At 36.0% G+C, this 23,966-nt stretch overlaps 1 protein-coding gene across 1 annotated transcript in view; it reads right to left on the bottom strand.

Annotated features, from left to right (window-relative positions):
• The window catches only part of LOC136031156 (F-box only protein 42-like), a gene marked incomplete at its 3' end in the record, with an annotated part of 84,575 nt that overhangs the window by 19,652 nt on the left and 40,957 nt on the right, over positions 1 to 23,966 (bottom strand). The window contains 3 exon segments of the mRNA XM_065710488.1: positions 12,272 to 12,429; positions 13,331 to 13,455; positions 18,405 to 18,571. Of these exon segments, the coding sequence (XP_065566560.1) occupies positions 12,272 to 12,429; positions 13,331 to 13,455; positions 18,405 to 18,571 (450 nt within the window).

A 23,966-nucleotide genomic window follows, 5' to 3' on the forward strand; every position in this document is an offset into this window, starting at 1 on the left:
AAATGAACATTCTCTTTATTTTGGTTTTAGAGGTGAATTTTATAAACAGGTGTTTGGTTTGGCTATGGGGGCATCTCTCTCCCCTTTGTTGGCAAATCTCTTCATGGAATCTATTGAAACCTCCGCCATACACAGTTTTAGGCTCTCTCCTTGTTTCTGGGGCAGATTCATGGATGATGTGGTCTGCATTTGGAAACACGGTTTAGAGTCTTTAGACCTTTTCCATAAACATTTAAATAGTTTTGACAAAAACGTAAAATTTACTGTGGAGTTTGAAGAAAGTGATAAACTACCTCTTCTGGATATCTTATTGATCAAAAGTGAGCTCCATTTACTTTTTTCAGTTTATAGAAAGCCTACCCACAATGATAGGCATTTGAACTTTCACTCTTGCCACCCTGTCTCAGTGAAACGAGGGGTTGTGATTGCACTGGTGGATAGAGCTTTCAGAATTTGTTCCCGGGAGTTTTTAGATTCCGAGTTGTTATATTTGAGGGATGTTTTATTTTGTAATAGTTACCCGATTAAATTCGTTGATAAAATAATAAAAAATAGACGCATTAAACACAACAATAGGGTTATTGGGGTTTCACAGTGCACAGAATTGGACTTACCGAAACGTTTCATTTCTTTACCTTCTTTACCTACTTTGGGGGAGATGCTTAAAAGAATTATGGGTAAACATAACATTGATACTTGTTCCCAATCAGTGAGACCATTAGGTAGTTTTCTTAATTCTGGGAAGGATTTAACCCGGGGGGATTTAGTTAGTGGGGTATATAGAATTCCTTGTTCCTGTGGAAAGTTTTATATTGGTAGAACTCACCAACAATTTACTGAAAGATTTATTGAGCATCGCTACTCAATAGAAAAAACCCTACAACTAAGAAAGCCTCCCGAAACTTTTGTTTCGGCTCTAGCTGAACACACATTCTTTTATCCTGAACATTTTATACAATTTGATGAGGCTACAGCTATTTCTAATGATAGAGGTTTTTCTCAGTGGGCGAGGGAGGCTATAGAAATTAAAAAAACATATATTTGCAAATATTTCAATAAACAGAGACACAGGGAATTTAAATATTGACCCAATTTATATTCTTTTAAAAAATGAACCAATAGTCGATGGGGGAATTAAAATTTTACACAATCACCAGGGGACAAGATTACCCACTAGACCAAAAAGAGTTGCTTCAATGTTAGCTTACAAAAGGATTATTTCGCAACAGAATAACTAATTAAGTTTCAATTTTCATAAATTTTCCTCAGTTGCTCTTTGATTCTCATTGAAGTAACTCGCATAGCTACTTTTCCCTACGTGGATAAGTAGCGACAATTGTATTTATTATATTTGGTGGTGGTTTTTATTTGTTTTTAGATTAGTTTTCTTTTAATTTTCTATCTTGTGCTGAAGACGCCTTGTTTTATACAGGCGAAATATCCGCGTTGTTTTAGTCTTTTAATTCTAGTGGCCGTCGTCTCGTTTGAAGTTTTCTTTTTTAGAGCTTTATCTCTCTTGATTGTTTATTGTCATGTCTGGCCAGTTCGGCTTAAGAACTTTCATATGACGTCATTATAAGTACATAAGGCTTTGCATATGCACAGACAATGGGAAAGCCAAGAATGTTGTATATTCGCAAGTTTTATGTAGTTCAAAACACATATATAAATCTATCTATATTCATAGAAGGTACACAGGTACACAACTACAATGGCGCGTAACTAATATGGCGCGTAACGACATACGCGCGCGGGAGAGCTTGGGGGGGGCACGAAGCGGCCCCACCAACTAGGTTGGGGTGGCGCCAAGCGCCACCCCAACAGCTAATATATATATATATATATATATATATATATATATATATATATATATATATATATATATATATATATATATATATATATATATATATAAAAATAAGTTGTCTGTGTGGGTCTGTCTGTCGGGTGACGTCATGATTGTGTGTTGACTGACGTCATGTTTTCGACTGACGAAATTACAGACAGGGACATCGGGACACAAATGACGACCGGCACATAGGGAATATAAATGACGACCGGGACACTAAAAGAGAAAGCGCCCGGGACACAAGGAATGTTAGATTAGCAATCACCATCAACAAAGCACCGGGACACAAATGACGACCGGGACACAGGGAGTATAAATAACGACCAGCACATAAGTAAAGAAAACTAAAAAAACTAAAAAAAGGTAAAAACTACAAAAAAACTAAAAAAAAAAGAAAAAGAAAAACTAATAAAAAAAAACTAAAAAAGCTAAAAAACTAAAAAAACTAAAAAAGAAAAAAAGGAAAAAAAATGAAAAATAAAGGAGAAAAACAAAACTAAAAAATTAAAAATAAAAAGAAAAAAACTAAAAAGAAGAAAAGGGGAAAAATACAAAATTTATTCATCATATACCATTTCAAAAACGAATGTATATACAGACCGGGACACCGGGATACAAATGACGACCGGGACACAGGAAATATAAATGACGACTGGGACACGGGTACACAACTACAATGGAGACGCCGGGGGGCACAGGGGATATATAAATGACGACGGGGACACAGGGAATGTTCGATTAGCAATCACCATTAACAAAGCTCAAGGGCAATCACTAGAATCATAAGGTATAACTAAAAAAAAAAAAAAAAGGTAAAAAACTAAAAACTAAAAAAAAGACCAATTCAAAAACGAATGTATATACAGACCGGGACACCGGGACACCAGGACACAAGGAATATAAATGACGCCCGGGACACTCAAAGAGAAATCACAGACTGGGACACCGGGACACAAATGACGACCGGGACACAGGGAATATAAATGACAACCGGGACACAGGGACACAACTACAACGGGGACGCCGGGGGACACCGGGGGATATATAAATGACGACGGCGACACGGGGAATGATCGATTAGCAATCACCATCAACAAAGCTCAAGGGCAATCATTAGAATCATGAGTTATAGATCTGAATACGGATTGTTTTCCCATGGACCATTATATGTTGCATGTTCAAGAGTCGGTAAACCTGACGATCTATTTATATGCACAGACAATGGGACAGCAAAGAATGTTGTATATTCGCAAGTTTTACGTAGTTAAAAACATATATATATATATATATATATATATATATATATATATATATATATATATATATATATATATATACTAGCTGTTGGGGTGGCGCTTCGCGCCACCCCAACACCTAGTTGGAGGGGCGCTTCGCGCCCCCCCAAGCCCCCCCGCGCGCGTAACTCGTTACGCGCCATATTAGTTACGCGCCATTGTAGTTGTGTCCCTGTGTCCCACCTGTGAATATAGATAGATTTATATGTGTGTTTCAAACTACGTAAAAATTGCGAACATACAACATTCTTGGCTTTCCCACTACTGGGAGCTTTCCGTTTCCAATTGCCAGCAATTGATCTGAAAATGTTTGACCAGAGTCATCGTTACACAGACAGACAACTTATTTTTATATATATAGAAGATATATATATATATATATATATATATATATATATATATATATATATATATATATATATATATATATATATATATATATATTTCTTTTTAGTTTTTTTGTAGTTTTTACCTTTTTTAGTTTTTTTCTTCTTTTGTATTAATGCTAAAGCCAAGGTTCAAACCTGGAGCCTCTCGGACCTAAAACCTGAAACATAACGCTTTACCAACTCAGCTACTTCGGCTTGAATACATTCGTTTTGAGCAGCTTCCTCGGGTGTTGCCATTGTAGGTTCTTCAGTCATTTTACAATTAGAAATTTCTCTTTCAACGGTCTTCTTACACTTAAAAATTTGTCTTTGAACGATATTCTTAAATACCTGTGTCCTGGTCGTCATTTATATTCCCTGTGTCCCGGTCGTCATTTGTGTCCCGGTATCCCAGTCTGTAATTTCTCTTTGAGTGTCCCGGTCGTTATTTATATTCCCTCTGTCCCGGTCGTCATTTGTGTCCCGGTCTGTAATTTCTCTCTTGTAGGCATTGATGACCTTATCCAAGTCAAAATCCCAAACCCAATCATCATCGCTATCATTTTCAGTTTTGATATGTTTTGACTCTCGCTGTCCAGGTGGATCTTCATCTAACTGCACGGTTTTGCGTTCTTTAGCCTCAAGCCTGTTTCCTTGCTGTTCTTTTGATTCCTCGACACGCTTTCTTTTCTGACTTTCTCTATCAGCAGCAAGTTTTTTGGCATAGACTCTTTGAGCATGTTCATCGGCTTTTGCCATTGTAAGTTCATCAGTCATTTTAAACTTAAACATTAATAGATTTCTACGTGAACATATATGTCTTAAATACCATTATTGACGTAACCGTCAAAGCAAAAATGACGACAACTAATTTCATGACGTCAGTCGACACAGAAACATGACGTCACCTGATCCACAGATAGACAGATAACTTATTTATATATATATATATATATATATATATATATATATATATATATATATATATATATATATATATATATATATATATACTAGCTGTTGGGGTGGCGCGAAGCGCCACCCCAACACCTAGTTGGTGGGGCGCTTCGCGCCCCCCCAAGCCCCCCCGCGCGCGTAAGTCGTTACGCGCCATTGTAGTTGTGTCCCTGTGTCCCACCTTTGAATAGAGATAGATATAAATATATGTTTTCAACTACGTATACATGCGAATATACAACATTCTTCGCTGTCCCATTGTCTGTGCATATAAATAGATTGTCAGGTTTACTGACTCTTGAACATGCAACATATAATTGTCCATGGGAAAAACAATCCGTATTCAGATCTATACCTCATTATTCTAATGATGTGTCCCTGTGTCCCGGTCGTCATTTATATTCCCTGTGTCCCGGTCGTCATTTGTGTCCCGGTGTCCCAGTTTGTAATTTCTCTTTGAGTGTCCCGGTCGTCATTTATATTCCCTGTGCCCCGGTGTCCCGGTCGTCATTTGTGTCCCGGTGTCCCGGTCTGTAATTTCTATTCGAACAATCCCTGTGTCCCGGTCGTCATTTATATATCCCGCCTGTGCCCCCGGCGTCCCCGTTGTAGTTGTGTCCCTGTGTCCCGGTCGTCATTTATATTCCCTGTGTCCCGGTCGTGATTTGTGTCCGGGTGTCCCAGTCTGTAATTTCTCTTTGAGGTTCCCGGTCGTCACTTATATTCCCCCTGTCTCGGTCGTCATTTGTGTCCCGGTCTGTAATTTCTCTGCCATTGTAGGTTCTTCAGTCATTTTACAATTAAACATTTTTCCGTGAACGCATGTCTTAAATACCATTAATGACGTCACCGTCATAGCAAAAATGACGACAACTAACTTCATGACGTCAGTCGACACAGAAACATGACGTCACCTGATCCACAGACAGACAGACAGACAACTTATTTTTATATATATAGATAGATATATATATATATATATATATATATATATATATATATATATATATATATATATATATATATATATATACTAGCTGTTGGGGTGGCGCTTCGCGCCACCCCAACACCTAGTTGGTGGGGCGCTTCGCACCCCCCCAAGCCCCCCCGCGCGCGTAAGTCGTTACGCGCCATATTAGTTACGCGCCATTGTAGTTATGTCCCTGTGTCCCACCTGTGAATATAGATAGATTTATACATGTGTTTCAAACTACGTAAAAATTTCGAATATACAACATTCTTGGCTTTCCCACTACTGGGAGCTTTCCGTTTCCAATTGCCAGCAATTGATCTGAAAATGTTTGAACAGAGTCATCGGTAAACAGACAGACAACTTAATTATATATATAGAAGATATATATATATATATATATATATATATATATATATATATATATATATATATATATATATATATATATATATATATATATATATATATATATATATATATATATCTTTTTAGTTTTTGTAGTTTTTACCTTTTTTAGTTTTTTTCTTCTTTTGTATTAATGCTAAAGCCAAGGTTCAAACCTGGAGCCTCTCGGACCTAAAACCTCAAACATAACGCTTTACCAACTCAGCTACTTCGGCTTGAATACATTCGTTTTGAGCAGCTTCCTCGGGTGTTGCCATTGTAGGTTCTTCAGTCATTTTACAATTAGAAATTTCACTTTCAACGGTTTTCTAACAATTAAAAATTTGTCTTTGAACGATATTCTTAAATACCTGTGTCCTGGTCATCATATATATTCCCTGTGTCCCGGTCGTCATTTGTGTCCCGGTATCCCAGTCTGTAATTTCTCTTTGAGTGTCCCGGTCGTTATTTATATTCCCTCTGTCCCGGTCGTCATTTGTGTCCCGGTCTGTAATTTCTCTTTGAGTGTTTTTTCTTTTTAGTATTTTTTAGTTTTTTACATTTTTTCTTTTTTCAGTTTTCTTTTTCTTCTTTATTTTTCAGCGTGTCCTGGTCGTCATTTATATTCCCTGTGTCCCGGTCGTCATGTTTTTTACATTTTTTCTTTTTTCAGTTTTCTTTTTCTTCTTTATTTTTCAGCTTCACTATGAAATACATATCGCCGAACCTTCGTTTTTTTAACTAAAATCTGGTAGGCATTGATGACCTTATCCAAGTCAAAATCCCAAACCCAATCATCATCGCTATCATTTTCAGTTTTGATATGTTTTGACTCTCGCTGTCCAGGTGGATCTTCATCTAACTGCGCGGTTTTGGGTTCTTTAGCCTCAAGCCTGTTTCCTTGCTGTTCTTTTGATTCCTCGGCACGCTTTCTTTTCTGACTTTCTCTATCAGCAGCAAGTTTTTTGGCATAGACTCTTTGAGCATCTTCATCGGCTTTTGCCATGGTAAGTTCATCAGTCATTGTAAACTTAAACATTAATAGATTTCTACGTGAACATATGTCTTAAATATCTTGAATGACGTCACCGTCAAAGCAAAAATGACGACAACTAATTTCATGACGTCAGCCGACACAGAAACATGACGTCACCTGATCCACAGACAGACAGACAACTTATTTTTATATATATAAATATATATATATATATATATATATATATATATATATATATATATATATATATATATATATATATATATATATATATATATATACATTCACAGTTGGGACATAGGGACACAACTATAATGGCGCGTAACGACTTACGCGCGCGCGAAGCGCCCCCACCAACTAGGTGTTGGGATGGCGTGAAGCGCCATCCCAACAGCTAGTATATATATATATATATACATATATATATATATATATATATATATATATATATATATATATATATATATATATATATATATATATATATATATATATATATATATATATATATACATATGTATATAAACAGCTAAGTTGCACAATTAAAAACGGGTAAAATTCTAGCTTTTTGCTATCTTTGAAAGAAGTTAAGCTACATGGACGAAACTTTCATGAATGGGTCCAGAGCCAAAACTACGCCCTGGGAAGATCTTTTGAATTATCTATCTCCATTTCCTCCCCCTCCAAAGAGCAAAGACCTTCGGTGAACTTAGAGTGAAACTTTCACAAAAAGTGAAACTTTCACAAATAATAGCGCAAATGCACACCAGAGAAAGTATGATGATTTTCAAAACATTGCTAAGCACTGGTCTATAAAGTTTAGACAAATTTGTGTCTTAATTCAAATTGTGTCCTTCAGCAAAATCTGTCTTGTAAAAAAAGATTCTAATATCGCTTTAACTCCTACTCAAATTTTTGGAATTCCATTTAAAAAAAATCTAATGTCACAGACAAGTAAACTCGAACCAAAGTTCTGAAATTAAAAGAAGATTTCTGTGCAATTTTCTAAACCTTAGAAACAGGGAGAACACTGAACTAACAAAAACTCTAAAGGCTCATTCATTTTGCTCACATTTCAATCTATGATGCTGAAATTATCAGTATAATTTCTGTGCTTCTTAAGACAAAATCCATCAAAATGATTCATATAAAGGGGGATACCAAACAAGGATAAACCTTTACTAATGTTCTTCTATCAACAGAATCGAACGCTTGCTCATAATCTAGAAAACTAAGGACTAAAGGTGTTTGATCTAAAATCGCTGGGTACTTCCCTTTTTTCAAAAATCATATTCATAATCTTCAGTGACTTATTTCACATCTTAGGGAACACGGTTTAGCACATTTTCAAGATGTTTTTCCCGTCTCTCCTTAACTCTTTCTGTATCACTAATTGTGGCCCCGTTCCTATCTTTAACTGGGACACGTCCAGATAGACTACTCCCTCTCAATTTATTAACACGCCAGTACAATATTTTACTTACATGCCGTCTAGCTACATCTTCCAGATCCACGGCAATTTTATCCATGGCATCCACTTCAACCCTCCCTAGTTCATATTTTAATACTTTCTCCACTTTCTTTACATTCCTTTTGTTTTCATATGATATATCACTCAAATAATTCTTGTGCAGGCCCCTTCTCCTCTCCATTAAACATAAAGCCTTTTCACTAATATTCCTAGCTGCAGTTCTAACTTTCTTCCCTAAGACACTATCAGGAAATTTACGAACTGTTTTCCTAAAATTATTCCATCCATCTTCCACCTTGTCAAATTTTAAACTCAAAGTTTCTCTCAAATTCTCATCCTGGAGTCTACTAATATCATAACTTCTCGGGAGATGGTTACCCTTCCGAAACTTCAACTTCAAATTAACCCTAGACACTATCAGATGGTTATCTTTACTTTTAACTTCAATTACAGCACTCCTATATACCCTAGTATCTTGTATTGATCCTGCCAGTCTTCGGTTTATAATAACACAACCAATAAGGTTTGTTGTCTTACCATCACGTGAATACCGTGTTAAGTGACGGGTCATTTTATGATCAAACATAGTATTGATTATAACTAGCTTGTTATGCCAACAAAATTACAACACTATGTTGCCATTGCTGTTTTCTTTTCCTACAACGAATTTACCTAGACTAGAATACCATCTATCCCTATTTCTACCAACCTGGCCGTTAAAGCTCCTACTAAAACACCAAGTTTCTACCTAGGATCCTGTCTATTTGCACCTGCAACTGTAAGTAAAATTCATCTGATTCACTAGCATCTCCGTCAGTCGGCTATACAGGAGCATATACTACTATAACTGATACCCAGAACTTTTTAGCCATTAAATTAGCAATTAGTATTCTATTATCAATACCTTCCCAGCCTAAACAAGACTTAGCTGCTTCCTTACTCATCGTGAGCCTTACTCCCTGTCTACGTGCACTACCCTTCCGGCCTTAGTAAACAAATTCTACATCACTTAATGTCATCCTTCCTACGCCTGGGATATAAGTTTCTAAAACTCCTAATAAGTCCAGTTCGAATCGTCTGAATTCGTCAGTTAAAATGTCTATACGATAGTCATTTGTTAACGCCGTAAACATTCAAAGTTCCAGTTTTCATGTCCTTTAAATCATTGAGATTCTTTTGGCCTCAGGAAAAGCAATGGTCCCCGATACCAGGGCAGGATGGGGACCAACATATTTTCTCAATTCTACACCAAAGCACTTAAATCGGCTTAGGACCGGACAGCAAGAAGTCCCTCGGACCTCCAGTATGGATGATTGCTTTGCGTAATTCTGGGCCAATTCTTTGTCACAACATAGTTTTCAGCACTTGACATTCTCAAGCCTATTACCTCCGATTCATTATATATCCATGTCTACAAATATTATGCTACTACGGTGAGGCAGCCCATAGTCGATAAATTAGCTAGGAAGCATGAAAACGCCCACCAAAACAGACCTAGCCCAGAAGATTTATCCATTAATCCGAATCCTGTGTTAATGATGTGTCGTTTATTTTAATACAGTAGCTCTTTTTTGAAATTATTCAGAAAAACAAGTTTTCAACTAAAAGTAGGACCTTCAATAAAACTAAATAAACAAAAATTTTCAATATACGAGAGGGCTTCCCACTCTTAAGCCCCTCTCTCTTTATGCTAAAGTTTCAATTTATTCCCAATTTTTTCAGAAAGACTTCATATACATTAGGGCCGTATAATAAGAACAAAAAGCTTTGGCAAAGCAATACAGACGTTAATTTAATGAGCAAGGGATATAAAAGGGTGTAGCCCCACTCATGTATGGACTAATTTTTGTCTTTTTCAATATTGTTTTGTACTTTAATGTGAACATACTTATTTTTTTAAATTTTTATTTCTAATTGTTAATCAGATTAAACCAGAAAAACCGGCTCCCTGACGGCGGTTTCAGGCACCATCCCCTCTCCCCACTCTGCAACCAAAAAAAAAGCTTATTATTCTTGTTAAACACCATTGTGTTTCAGGAGTTGTTCTTAAGGAATTAGGACAAAAAGTCCACAATTTAGCTTAAAGAGCAAAGTCTTAAGGAGGGGACAACCCCTTTCATATACGTAATAATTTCTGTCCGGTCAAGTTTTGATGTTGCTCCTTACTTTCTGTTGAAGAAACTTTTTTTTTCATTTAACTTCTGATCAATTTTAAATAAGAACGGGAAAAATTCCTTAAATTTCCTTTACTCACGGAACAATTCCACCATGGAAAGTTGTTTTCACGTAAAAATACCCCCCCCCCCTGTCCAGGGAAATTCCTCCAAGACAATGCCATTCTGGCAGAAAATTCCACCCAGAAAATTTCTTGCGTATTATCTCGGGCGAAACATTTTTCTTAGTGCACTTTCATTTGAAAAAGACTAATTTCTGGTTGTTTTTAAAATCATACCGGTAATCTCCCCCCCCCCCCTCGGTGAAAGAGTTTCCCAGCAAAAGGGCAGCAAAAGAGTACTTTCCAGCTAAAGTTTTTTGGGGGAGGGGAGGGGTACAAAAGAAACTTTAAAGGGCATCAAAAATGTGAAACTAATATCTATTCCCTTACGATTTCTGGGAATATTTCTGGTCTACGCTGTTATTATAAAAGTAAAGAATAAAACTCCGCAATAGGAGCAGAATTTATTCCCTACAGGAGGAGGAGTGTCCCTTCCTCATCCATACCTTCACCTCAAGGTCATAAAAGCTTTCGAGTGTGCTAATTGGATCAGAAATTAAGAGTTCTAGTCCCTTTTTTAAAATCCAGAGGGATTGGAGACCAGCCAGCCTCGTTGGGGTGATATTTTTGGGATGAGGTTCCGTAGGGGGCTATTTTCCGCAGGGGTGTTTTCTGCACCGGAGGAGGGTAATTTCCAGGGGAGTATCCCCAGCCACCGAAAAAGGACCACCGAAAAAGGACAAGCAAATATAAAAAGACCGCTAATATCTTTAGATGCGTCAAAAGAGGGACGTTCAGTACCGATAAAAACCAGAAAAGAATAGAAAGGTCTAACAATAAGAAAAAAGGAATTGCAACTAATGAAGTGAAGAAGAGAAGAGAAAAATCAGAATTGTTCGTCAATAAAACTAAAAGTGATTAAAATATAACTTGCATTACGTTGGACTTATTACCTGGATGGGGTTACAGTAGCTTAAATACATTTGGTTTGACCAAATTTCATTTGGTTTTTAGGTCAATTTTTTTTTTGGTTTTCTCTATAAAAAAAAAAAAAAAAATTGTTTCTAGTTTTCTTATCTCTTCTTGCACTAATCCTGTTGTTCTTGTTGTACTAATATAAATGAATAAATAGATCTTAAAACGAGCATAGCTAAAATTTAATATGCAAATCAAGCTTAAAACGAACAAAAATATTTTACTATTGTAGCATAAAAAAAACAATGAAAAATTAAATAAAAAATCAAAGCAAGCAAACATACAAATGTACTAATATAAATGAATAAATAAATCTTAAATCGAATAGGCTTTAATTTAAAATGCGACTCAAGATTGAGACGAACAAAAATCACTAAAAACAAGAGAATGAGAACTGCCTCTTTCCCTAACTGTAAAAGTCTAAAACCTACTGCGTCATTGGCACTTTATTGAAAAAGAACTATATTTCAAATATTTTCTTACGTACTTATTACAACATGGAAAATAAAAATTAAATTACAATAAAATTAAATTTTGAAATGATGGGCTTTTCAAAAAGCTGAACAATGTCGATGAAATCAGGTTTCTGCCGGGTTTTTAGCCTGTTGGTCAAATGGGTTCTGATTATAACTGAACTATAGGTTACAAGGATGTTCGGACCATGGTCTAGGAGCAAATACGCTTTTATAAAGTTTAAGCTTGGCAACAGACTTTTCTAGCAAAATGTGTTTCGGAAAAAATAAAAAAAAATATTTTTTTTACAGCAAGAAAACCAAAAAGAAAATACCTTGCAACCACGATGGTTTGAGCATAAAAGAGAATTTTCTGCAGGTCTGTCAACGGTCATAAGTATCCATTTCCAGTCTGGCTGGCTCATATCTAACATCCAGCAATCATTTTGAGGTTGGCCGTCATTGTCTGTCCCTCTAACAATTCTGACACCACCTAAACGATTTGAGAAAGAAGAAATTTCAATATAAACTTCACAGCCACTACTCTGGAGTTTGAAAAAAGAAACGCAGACCCATCGCTCTTTCTCCGTCCACGCTATTGCAAAGACTAAGATATACAGATGAAAGGTGACTTTGTGAACCATATCCTAGTATTCTAGTCCTAGCTAATCTGACTCCATTGTATTCAACCACAAACTATTTAAATGCCTAAATCTTTAACCCAAATATGAAGTGACTTCTAGCTTACCTAGTGACTTCTGGTCTATACTATTGCATATGCAACATACCTACGAAAGCCTTTCACTATAAAAAACGGAAAATTTATCAAATTTCGGCGAGAGTTCATGCACGTACGCTCCCGGAATCTCTTATTTGTTTTTACACTTCTTCATAATTTTCAGTATTTTTCTATTCAACTAATTAAATTTTAAGAGACCCATTATTTAACCCATAGACTAGTTCCTTGAGAGAGGCATTTACTTCTATAATTTAAATCTCCCAACTCGCGTATTAAGTGGAAGAAATAAGTGAGCAGATAGATCTATAGGACACAAGTTTGGAAATTGATAGGTTTCATACAACCCCTCAACCCTAGAAAGTAGCAATCAAGTAAAATGACTGCACGAAAATTAAAATAGGAGCTCAAGTAAATGTCTTTACATTGAAGTGGGTCATTCTTTTTAGAAGTTTGTGGAGCGGTAGAAATCATCAGGATATTTACGTCTTTTTAGGACGCTAGTACTTACAACAAGAGACATAAATTCCGTCCCAGCAGTAACAAGGATAGATAATCTGACTTATCAGTAATGTAGCCCACAGAGTCTGTATTTATAACAACAGTCACAATAGATTTAAACTATGGTTTACGACAAACATCAAGGAAAATATTTTACCAATGAGAAGGAGATGATCGTCATCAAGCTTGACTTGTGTGTGCTTCCGTCTTGGTCCTGGCTTGGGCCCTTCAACGTCGCGTTTCGTCCAATCTCCACTTTCGATACAATAGCACCATACATGCCTTAAAAAATATATGTAATCTGTAAACATAAAATATAGCTCCGTTTATTTGTTTATGTATTGGCCTACATTGATAGTGATTTGTGGTTAATTAATTGAAGCTAGAAATGTGAGATTTTTTCAGAATAGTTTTAGAACCATCAGAATACCAATTAAGCTACAAACCAAGAGCTAAGAGCTCATATGGCACTTGTGCAGAGGTCGGAAGAGCCAAGAGCTCATATGGTATGAGCTCTAGCAAAATTCTAAGAATCAATAGATAGCTTTAAAAGGAAAATCAGAGGCTTAATGCCGGTCGGGATTTAAAATAAGAGGTCTGAGTCACGATGTCCTTCTAAATATCAAAATTCATTAATATCCGCCACTCGTAAGATCACCCACTCGTAAGTTAAAAATACCTCAATTTTTCTAATTTTTCCTCTCCCTTCAGCCCCCCAGATGGTCGTATCGGGGAAAACGACATTATCAAGTCAATTTGTGCACCTCCCTGGCATGCCTACCAATTTTGATCGTCCTAGCACGTCCAAAAGCACCAAACTCGACAAAGCACTGAACCCCACCCCCTAACTCCCACAAAGAGAACGGGCCAAGTCCGGTTACGTCAATGACGAATCTACGCTATTTATAAGCATTTTCCAAGATTTCCGGTTTCCCCCTCCAACTCCCCCAATGTCAACAGATCTGGTCGGGATTAGAAATAAGAGCTCTAAGACATGAGTTCCTTCTAAATATCAAATTTCATTAAGATCCGGTCACCCGTTATTAAGTTAAAAATACCTAAATTTTTCAAATTTTTCAAAATTAACAAAACCCAGCTCCCCCAAAGAGAACGGACCCGTTCCAATTATGTCAATCACGTATCTATAACTTGTGCTTATTCTTCCCATCAAGTTTCATCCCGATCTCACTACTCTAACGTTTTCCAAGATTTCCGGTTTCCCCCTCCAACTCCCCCCCCCCAATGTCACTGGATCTGGTCGGGATTTAAAATAAAAGTTCTAAAGCACAAGATCCTTCTAAATATAAAATTTCATTAAGATCTGATCACCCGTTCGTAAGTTACAAATACCTCATTTTTTCTAATTTTCCGAAGTACCCCCCCCCCCCAAATCCACCAAAGAGAGCAGATCTGGTCCGATTGTGTAAGTCACTTATCTTGGACTTGTGCTTATTCTTCCCACCAGGTTTCATCCTGATCTCTCCGCTTTAAGCGTTTTCCAAGATTTCCGCCCCCCCCCAATGACACTGAATCCGGTCGGGATTTAAAATAAGAGATCTGAGTTACAAGTTCATTCTAAATATGAAATTTAATTAAGATCCGATCACTTCTTCGTAAGTTAAAAATTACCTCTTTTTTTTAATTTATTAGAATTAACCCTTCCCCCTCCCCAACTCCCCCAAAGAGAACGGATCCGTTCCGGTTATGTCAATCACGTATCTAGGACTTGTGCTTATTTTTTCCACCAATTTTCATCCCCATCCTTCCACTCTAAGCGTTTTCCAAGATTTTAGGTCCCCCCCCCCAACTCCCCCCAATGTCACCGTATCCGGTTGGGATTTAAAATAAGAGCTCTGAGACACGATATCCTTCAAAACATCAAATTTCACTAAAATCCAATCACTCCTTCGTAAGTTAAAAATACCTTTATCTAATTTTCAGATATTAACCCTCCCCCCAACTCCCCCAAAGATATCGGATCTGTTCCGGTTATGTCAATCACGTATGTAGCACTTGTGATTATTTTCCCCACCAATTTTCATCCCAATCCCTCCACTCTAAGCGTTTTCCGAGATTTTAGGTCCCCCCCCCAACGCCCTCAAATGTCACCGGATCCGATCGGGATTTGAAATAAGAACTCTGAGACATGATATCGTCCGAAACATCAAATTTCAATAAGATTCTATCTCTCCTTCATAAGTTAAAAATACCTCTTTTCTAATTTTTCAGAATTAACCCCCCCCCCCCAACTCCCCCAAAGAGAGCGAATCCGTTCCGGTTATGTCAATCACGTATCTATCGTCCTAGAATATATATACGATAAAACATGATGCCCACAACAATTCGATTTGTTTCAAAAATCAACGAAATCGGTAACAATAAATTATCCTTACATGAGACAAGAAATAAAATTGAAAATAAAAACATTCTGTTGGTTTTGGATATACAATATCACCCACATATGTAGCTCGTTATGCCAAAGGTTTTTAATGCTTTAAAAAAGATTTTTATCATGGTAATGAACTGTAAATAAAGAGCGACCCGGCTCAATAGTAAAGGAAACCTTGCGATTTTAATACCAATATATATATATATATATATATATATATATATATATATATATATATATATATATATATATATATATATTGTTTTCTTTTTTTTAGCAAATCAAAAATCAGGTTCCTAGCCCTTTAATTGCCTGATTCACTTTCCTCGTCGTCTATAAAACACGAAGTGAATGCAAGATTTTGGTTTTCTCATTACAAATTTTAGTGTGCCTAACTTTTTTGTCAGATGTTGCAAAAATGTTAAATTAAGTCAGAAAAATAGACACGGAACACTGCCCACAGGCTATTTTCTTGTTTGTTTTAGTGTTTTGCTTGGTTTTTTCACTTTTTTAAGAAACAGAAGACATCCGCTATAACAGAGACCATGTAACGTGTTATATTGTTTTTTTAGGAAGTAGAAAAATATTAATAAAGCAAAAAAAACGGTACAGATAAATAACTTCGATGGTTTCTATAATAAAGCAAAACCAGGAGGTTTTACTTTCAAGACTAGTAAAGAAAAAAACAACGACAGCAAAGAAAAAAACTATTATAAATCTACTATATGGGGTCCGGCATATTCCCCCCACCCAACAATTCACCCCTTGAAAATTCTCCTCACATGTATAATTGAGCAGTCAAAAGGAAATTGAGACCATTAAAAAAATGACAAAAACAAGGGATTTCAGAATACTCTACCTTTACTCCAAAATACATGTAGAATCAAACAGTCCGCAGTAACGAACTGTAAGCAAGGAGCGACTCGGGCCAATATTAACCGAAACTCTACAAAAGGAATCTTTCTAACGATTAATATATCGAAACCATTGGCTTTTATGCTGATTCCTAATATATAAAGCTCATTAATATTAATGTTAAAACATGAAACGTTACGAGCTTGACGAAATTTGCCTTATTTGCGGAAAATGAAGTAAATGCCCCGAAAAGGCACGCCATCTTAATGAAAATCCCACCATTAGATTCCTAGAATATGGAGGGAGGGCTCATTCAAAAAAGTTGCCAGGGCAAAGTGGCGTTTTATGCCATTTTATGGCACCCAACTACGATTTTGACCAATGAAACTGGTAATGATGAACAATACAGATAGGGCCAATCAATTTGTAAGTCTAAAAAAACTATATACTGAGCTCCTAGTTACAGGGGTAGTAATACCGCACGGTTGCACAGAGCACTTGCGCATTCCTTCCTGGAAAGTAACTTAGTCCATATAAATAAAAGTACTTCAGACGGGAAAACCTCATTGTGTATGCCTAGTGGACGCGTTCTCGATTGCAAAGGGTGAACTGGTATTATTTACTACAGTTTTCAGCAGAAATACCATCTATGGGGGAGAAGGACACCCTTACCCCAATGTTTTCAGCCTGTCGGATGACAAATTGAATCAGTAGAATAGTGATGCGAAGCGACACAGTTTTAATGGCTCGAATTTTTTATTAGTGCAAATGGGTTGATGGAAGTATATGAAATAAAATTAATGAAAGAAAATCAGTCACAGGCGGAATCAGTCAGAGAATAAAAAACGAAGTAATTTCAATAGCAATACCGCCTAAAATCATTGAAAAAATGACCAGCCCTTCGAAAAAATCCATTTTCCCTCCCACCTCCAAACATATTTGGGTAGTGACGCCACTGGTTGGTACCACACCATGTCCATGGGAAGTAATTTCTCATACTCCTTAGTCCCAGCCTGTTATCTCTGTCAGCCTGATAATCTTTCATTTAATAGCAATATCACTACTCCTCTAATCTGTGGATCTTTGTCTATCCCGTTGGTTTCTTCATTTCGGTGGCTGGGAATTAACGTTAGTAAAACTCTAAAATCCTTACGGACTCTCACTGTTGCTGATTGCAAGAAAAAAATCCAATTAAGTTACTCTAAAATTGTTGCTAACCGAGGTAGATACAATAGAAAGTCTCTTGCTAAATTATACTCGGTTTTTACAGATCATTCGGTTTTGTTTCTTTCTGGTATTTACCCTATTTTTCATAAAAAAGATATCAGTTCAATTCGTTCTTATTATTTCCGTTTTTCCCGTTTTCTATTGTATCTGCCTCCATGGTATAGGAATAGGAGCCTCATATCTATTTATAGTTTCCCGGATATTGGGTCGAAGCTCACAGAGCTTGCTGGAAAAATACCCCAGTCTACTTATAAGTATCTGCCCGCCCACGGGGGCCTTACTCGTTTGCTTTAGTTTCTTGTTTTTTTTTGTTTTGTGTAGTGTTTGTTTTGTTTCTTTTATTGGTACTCCGCTTTGATTTTTTGTAGCGGGTCAAAAATAAATTATTATTATTATTATAGAGCCTGTTCCATAGTTGCCACTAAATTAACATTTTCAATCCCTTTAACTCTTATCTTACTCTGCTATGATAACTCATTCCCCAAAACAACGTAAAAAAATAAAATAAATAAAAAACGTAAAAATAAATAATATAGGATATTCCTCGCCGTAAATTCTGCTTATATTTTGGAATGTAGGTAGAATATTCTAAAATTCTCTACTTGTTCCATTATTTATATTTGTAATACTTTCTCTTTGGTCGCTCATTTTTGCATACGAGGGCAAGAGGGGGGATTTCCGTGGAAAATTTTCCAGGTGGGAATACGCCTAACACTATGCTAAATAAGGAAACTAGGGAGAAAACTAAGGCAAAAATTACTCATTTTCTGCTATTGCTGCTTCAGAATGGATGTGCCCACCAGTCACAACCAGCATCCCTTTGTGTTCTGTGACTCCATACATGGAAATATGTGGCACAATATCAAGTGTCCGGTAATCAGATATCCATCGGCACGACTCCATTTGAAAGACATGAATTTCATTAATCTACAAAAAAAAAACATGGACAAAAATACTTAATGCTTACTACGATCACGGGACTAGGACGAAAATAGAGTTACTACCCCTTTTATAGGTCTTGTGGATACTACGAGAAGGAGTTACTAACCCCCCAACCCAGTTTTTTAAGCCATTTTTAGAGAAATTTTCCAAAATGTATTTCAAGATTTTTTTCTTGAAGATTTTTTTTTCAAGACATTTTTCCGACATTCTTTCCTTCAAGGTGTTCTTCAAGACACTGGCCCATAGTGGGGGGCCCCCTCTTGTTTTTAACCTTTTTTTCAAGACATTTTCCATGAATCATTCTTCAATATGTTTTTCAAGACATTTTCCTTCAAGGTGTTATTCGAGACGCTGGTCTACAGTGGCGATACTAAAACACATATAGGGGGTGTACTAGAGCAATTTAGTGTTGCTAACACACAAATCGATTCATCAAGCCAAATACATTAGCAATTCATTTAATTTAAATATACAGGCAGATACGAGCGCACAGGTGGGTTTCAATTACAATGTACACTATTTGGTGTTGTTAACCCATAAACCGGTTTATCTAGCCAACAACATAATTAGTCTGTTTAATTCGAATATCCTGGCAGAACTGAATTCACAGGTGGGTATCTATTACAAAGGAAACTAATTGGTGTTGCTAACCCAAAAACCGTCTCATCTAGCCAACGACATTACCGATCCATTTAGTTTGAATATCCTGGCAGATGTCATTGTTTCGACAGAAATTTGAAGTCACTGTTTACATGTGTAAATTTAAATTTACTAAAAAAGACCTTGTCAAGGATGAGGTTTTTTGCAAATTTCAAGGTCTAATGTTTACAAGATTGCCAGTGCCTATGGCAATATATTGTTTGTTGTTAAGTAATCTTTGATGAACATGGTTTTGGATTTTTTTTTTTTTGTTATCCTCTCACCAGTTTCCACTGAATTTATGAAATATTCGTCTATATTTATGAAATGGTATTGAATTTGAACGTGAGATCCGAGGTTCCCTTTGATAAATGGATGACATGTTAGTCAACTGAACTAACAAGCCAATGATGATATAATGCTCTTAGAAATACTTTCTAGGCAATGAGATCCTCCATGTCCCCACCAACCCTGAGCCTCTTTTGGCACCTTCAGGAGAGCCCCATGTCCCCTCCAGGGCCCCAATGTCAATAGCTTTCATGCTAGAGAACTTTGCACCCCCTATGAATCCCCATGGGATTATGAGAGGGAACTTGTGGTCGCCCGTGCTCCAACCAACCCTGAGCCCCCTCGGGCCAACCTTCGGATGGCCCTAGCTCCAGGAGCCCCAATGTCAATTGGTTTCGTTCTAACCAACTTCGCGCCCCCCTAGGAATCAAATAGTATGGAATTTTGAGAGGGAGCCCACGGACTTCCATGTCCCCATCAGCCTTGATTTCCGCCGGAACAGCCTTTGGAGGGCCCCATGCCCCTCCTGGGGCCCAAATGCCAATAGGTGTCGTTCTAGCGAAATTCACTCGTTAACAATAGAATAGTATGGGATTTTGGTAGAGATCTGGTGGTCCTCCATTTGTGCACTAGCCCATTATCCCCTAGGGCACACCTCCAGAGGGCCCCATTTTTGACTAAAAGCTAAACAAAGCTAAAATACAAGAGATCACAGGCATTTTTTGGCTTAATGCTAAACAAGAGTATTCTTAATGAACAATTGAGACTTTTTGGCTAAAAGCTAAACAAGACTAAAAATAATAGACATTAAACATTTTTCAGCTAGAAGCTAAACAATATTAAAAATGATGGACACCAGAGACATTTTTGGCTTAAAGCTAAACAAGAGTAAAAATGATGAATAATTAGCATTTTTTGACTTATACTAAAAATAAAAGTAACTAGAGACATTTTCGGCTAAAAGCTTAACAAGACAAAAAAAAAGATTTATAAATGTTTCTTGCCTTAGCGCTAAACAAGACTAAAAATGACGGATTACAGATATTTTTTGTTAAAAGCTAAAAAGGACTAGAAATGATGGATATTAGAAACATTTTTTGGGTAAATACGGAACAAGACTAAAAATAATTACACGTTAGAGACATTTTTCGGCTAAAAACTAAACAAGACTAAAAATGATGGACATTAGAGATATTTTTTAGCTAAAAGCTAAACAAGGCCGAAAATGACGGACAATAGAGACATTTTTTTTCTAAAGACTAAAATATAGTAAAAATGATGAAAAATAGAGACATTTTTCAGTTAAAGATAAAAAAAAAACTAAAAATGACGGATATTAAAAACATTTTTGGGTTAAAAGTTGAACAAGACTAAAAATGATGGATATTAGTGACTTTTTTTTAGCTAAAAGCTAAACAAGGCAAAGAAATGATGGACATCAGGGACATTTGGCAGAAACATTTGGCAGAGGCACAGACCTTAGTCATCAAATGAAGACTAAATATGATGGATATTAGAGACCTGTTGTTTTAGCTGAAAACTAAATAAGGCTAAAATGATAGATATCAGAAGCACTTTTGAATCAACGCTAAACAAGAGTAAAAATGACTGACATTTGAGATATTTTTCGGCTAAGAACAATACAGGGCAAATACAAGGCAAAACATTTTCCGACTAAAAGCTAAACAAGACTAAAAATAAAGAGCGAAACGGAATTTTTCAAAACTCAGATAAAACATACAAAACAGATTTTTTTTTCGAAAGTCAGAAACATGAACGAGTTTTTTTTAAGTCAGAGATACATGAACGTGAATTAGAGACTTTCTACCAGAGTCTGAAAGAGAAGAACAGGATTTTACTCCTGTTCAACCTTAGATGAACTGAGGTCAGACGCACAAAGGACTTTTTTTGAAGGTCAGAGACACGTGAATGGAGTTTTCCTAAATCAGAAACACATTAGTAGAATTTGAGGAGTCAGAGAAATATAAATAGATTGTTATCAGGGTTTTTTCTTAAGTCGGGAACATGCAAACAGATTTTTTTAAAGGCCAGACATGTGAGCGAGTTTTATTTTTCAAAGGTCAGAAGCAAAAGAAAGAGTTTTTCTTTCAAAGAGTTTAAGAAAAATGGGCAAAACGGATTTTCCTAAAGATTTTTTTTTTACTTCAAGATGTTTTCTTCAAAATTTATTTCTTCGAAAAACCTTCTCTAGATTTTTCAGTCAATATTTTTCCCTCAAGATTTTTTTCTTGGAGGTTTTTTCTTCAGAGACAGTGAATGAGTTTTTTTCAAAAGTAAGACACAAGAACAGGATTTTCTTCAAAAAGTTAAAAAAATACAAAACAAGACTTTTTTCAAAGGTCAGAGGCACACGAACGGGACTTTTTTCAAGCCAAAGACATGAAAGGGATTTTTTCAAATTTTGAAAAACCTGCGAAACAGAGTTTTTTCAAAGTCCTACGAACATAAAAAACAGAACGTTTTTTTCAAAAGTCAGAAATGTGAACGAGTTTTTTTTAAAGTCAGACAAATGAATGTGAATTAAAGGGTTTTTACTAAAGTCGGAGAGAGATGAGCAGGATTTTATTCCAAGGTTAGACAAGCGAACATAATTTTTTGTTCAAAGATCAGAGACACGTCAATCGAGTTTTCATAAGTCAGAAACACATTAAAAATATTTTTAGAGGTTTATCAAGTCAGAGAAAATAAATGGCTTGCTTTTCGAAAGTCGGAGAAACGTGTATGGGAATTTCCAGGGTTTTTACCAAAGTTTGAGTCAAAACATAAAAGCAGATTTTTTTTCAAATGTCAGAAACATGAACGAGTTTTATTTTCAAAAGTCCGACAAAAGAACTAGTTTTTTTCAAAAAGTTAAAAAAACTGAAAACAATTTTTTTCAGATTTTTTTCTTTGAGATTTGTTTTTCTTCAAGTTTCTCTTTCTTCAAGATTTTTGTTCAGATTTTTGTTCTTCAAGGTATTTTTTCTTCAAGATTATTCCTTCGATTTTTTTCTTCCTGATTTTTTTCATGTATTTTTCTTAAGTCAGAGACGTGAATGAACTTTATTTATTTTTCAAAGATAAGAGAAAAAAGACAGCATTTAAAAAAAAAACAAACTAAAAATGATGCAGAACAGAAACTTTTTTCAAAGGTCAGAGGCACACGAATGGAACATTTGTTTCAAAAGTCAAAAATATGTGTAAGGGATTTTCTTAAGTTTAAAACAAACAGAACCAAATTTTTTAAGTCAGACACAAAAGAACGAGTTATTTTCGAGGGCTAGAAACATAAACGTAAATTACAGGGTTTTTACCAAAGTCTTAGAAAGAAGAACAGGATTTTACTGCACGATAAAATCCTAACAACATGTTAAGTAATCCTAAAGTTTTCATCAGACATACAAAAATAGAAATTTGTTTCTTGAAGATAAAAATTTAGATGAAAAAACTTAAAGAAAAAATCTTGAACGAAAAAAATCTTGAAGAAAAAGTTGAAAAAAATCTGTGTACATTTTTTTAACTTTATAAAGAAAAATACCCGTCCTTGTGTCTCTGGCTTTTGAAAAATAAAACTTGTTCACATGTTGGACCTTTGACAAAAAAAATCTGTTTGCAGGTTTCTGCTCATATGTCTCAGATTTTGGTACCCCCCCCTGAAAATTCAATTCACGTGTCTCTGACTTTTGAAAAACAATCCATTTATCTTTCTGTGTCTCTAACCTTCGGAAAAAAATGTTTGCATTTCCGATCTTGGAATAAAATCCTGTTCCATTCTCCCGGACTTTCGTAAAAACCATGCAATTCACGTTCATGTGTCTCTTACCCTTGAAAAAAATTCGTTGGCGTGTCTGATTTTGAAAAAATAATTGTTTGATGTATTTCTGACGGTAGCCGTCGTTTACCCTCCAGAAAATACCCCCCCAGAAATTACTCCGCCGCAGGGTAAATAGAGAAATAGAAAATTATAGTCTAATAGACAGAAAAAAATATGTTACAAAAATTGCCCATGAAAAAAGATACCATAAACAGCACATTAGCGCTACCGAAGTAAAGAATAATGTGGGCACAAGGTATTATTTTTTTTTAATTTTTTTAAGAACAGGGCACTCCGTTCAGAAGGATTTATCGTAGAAACTTCAAAAACAGCTCATTTAATTGTATATGGAGAGAGCTAGTGCTCTTTTTAATAGCCGAAAGTGATTGAGTGATAGCCGAAAGAGCCCCCCATGCCTATCATTTCCTCAAGCACTTATAATCAGAATTTTGAGATAACCATTCTGTTCAGCGTAGTTGAAATTTTCGGAAATTATGTCCTTGAGGATGAAAGTCCCCCCACAGCCCTCAAGGCAAGGATTGTAAGTTATACCATGGGGACACACAAGGTTTTTATAGAAAGCGCACTCGTACAAACTTTGAAGGGGGCTCATTAGATTGTTAATCAGAAGTTCTAGTT

The sequence above is a fragment of the Artemia franciscana genome, chromosome 9 (assembly GCF_032884065.1).
Source record: "Artemia franciscana chromosome 9, ASM3288406v1, whole genome shotgun sequence".
NCBI lineage: Eukaryota > Metazoa > Arthropoda > Branchiopoda > Anostraca > Artemiidae > Artemia > Artemia franciscana.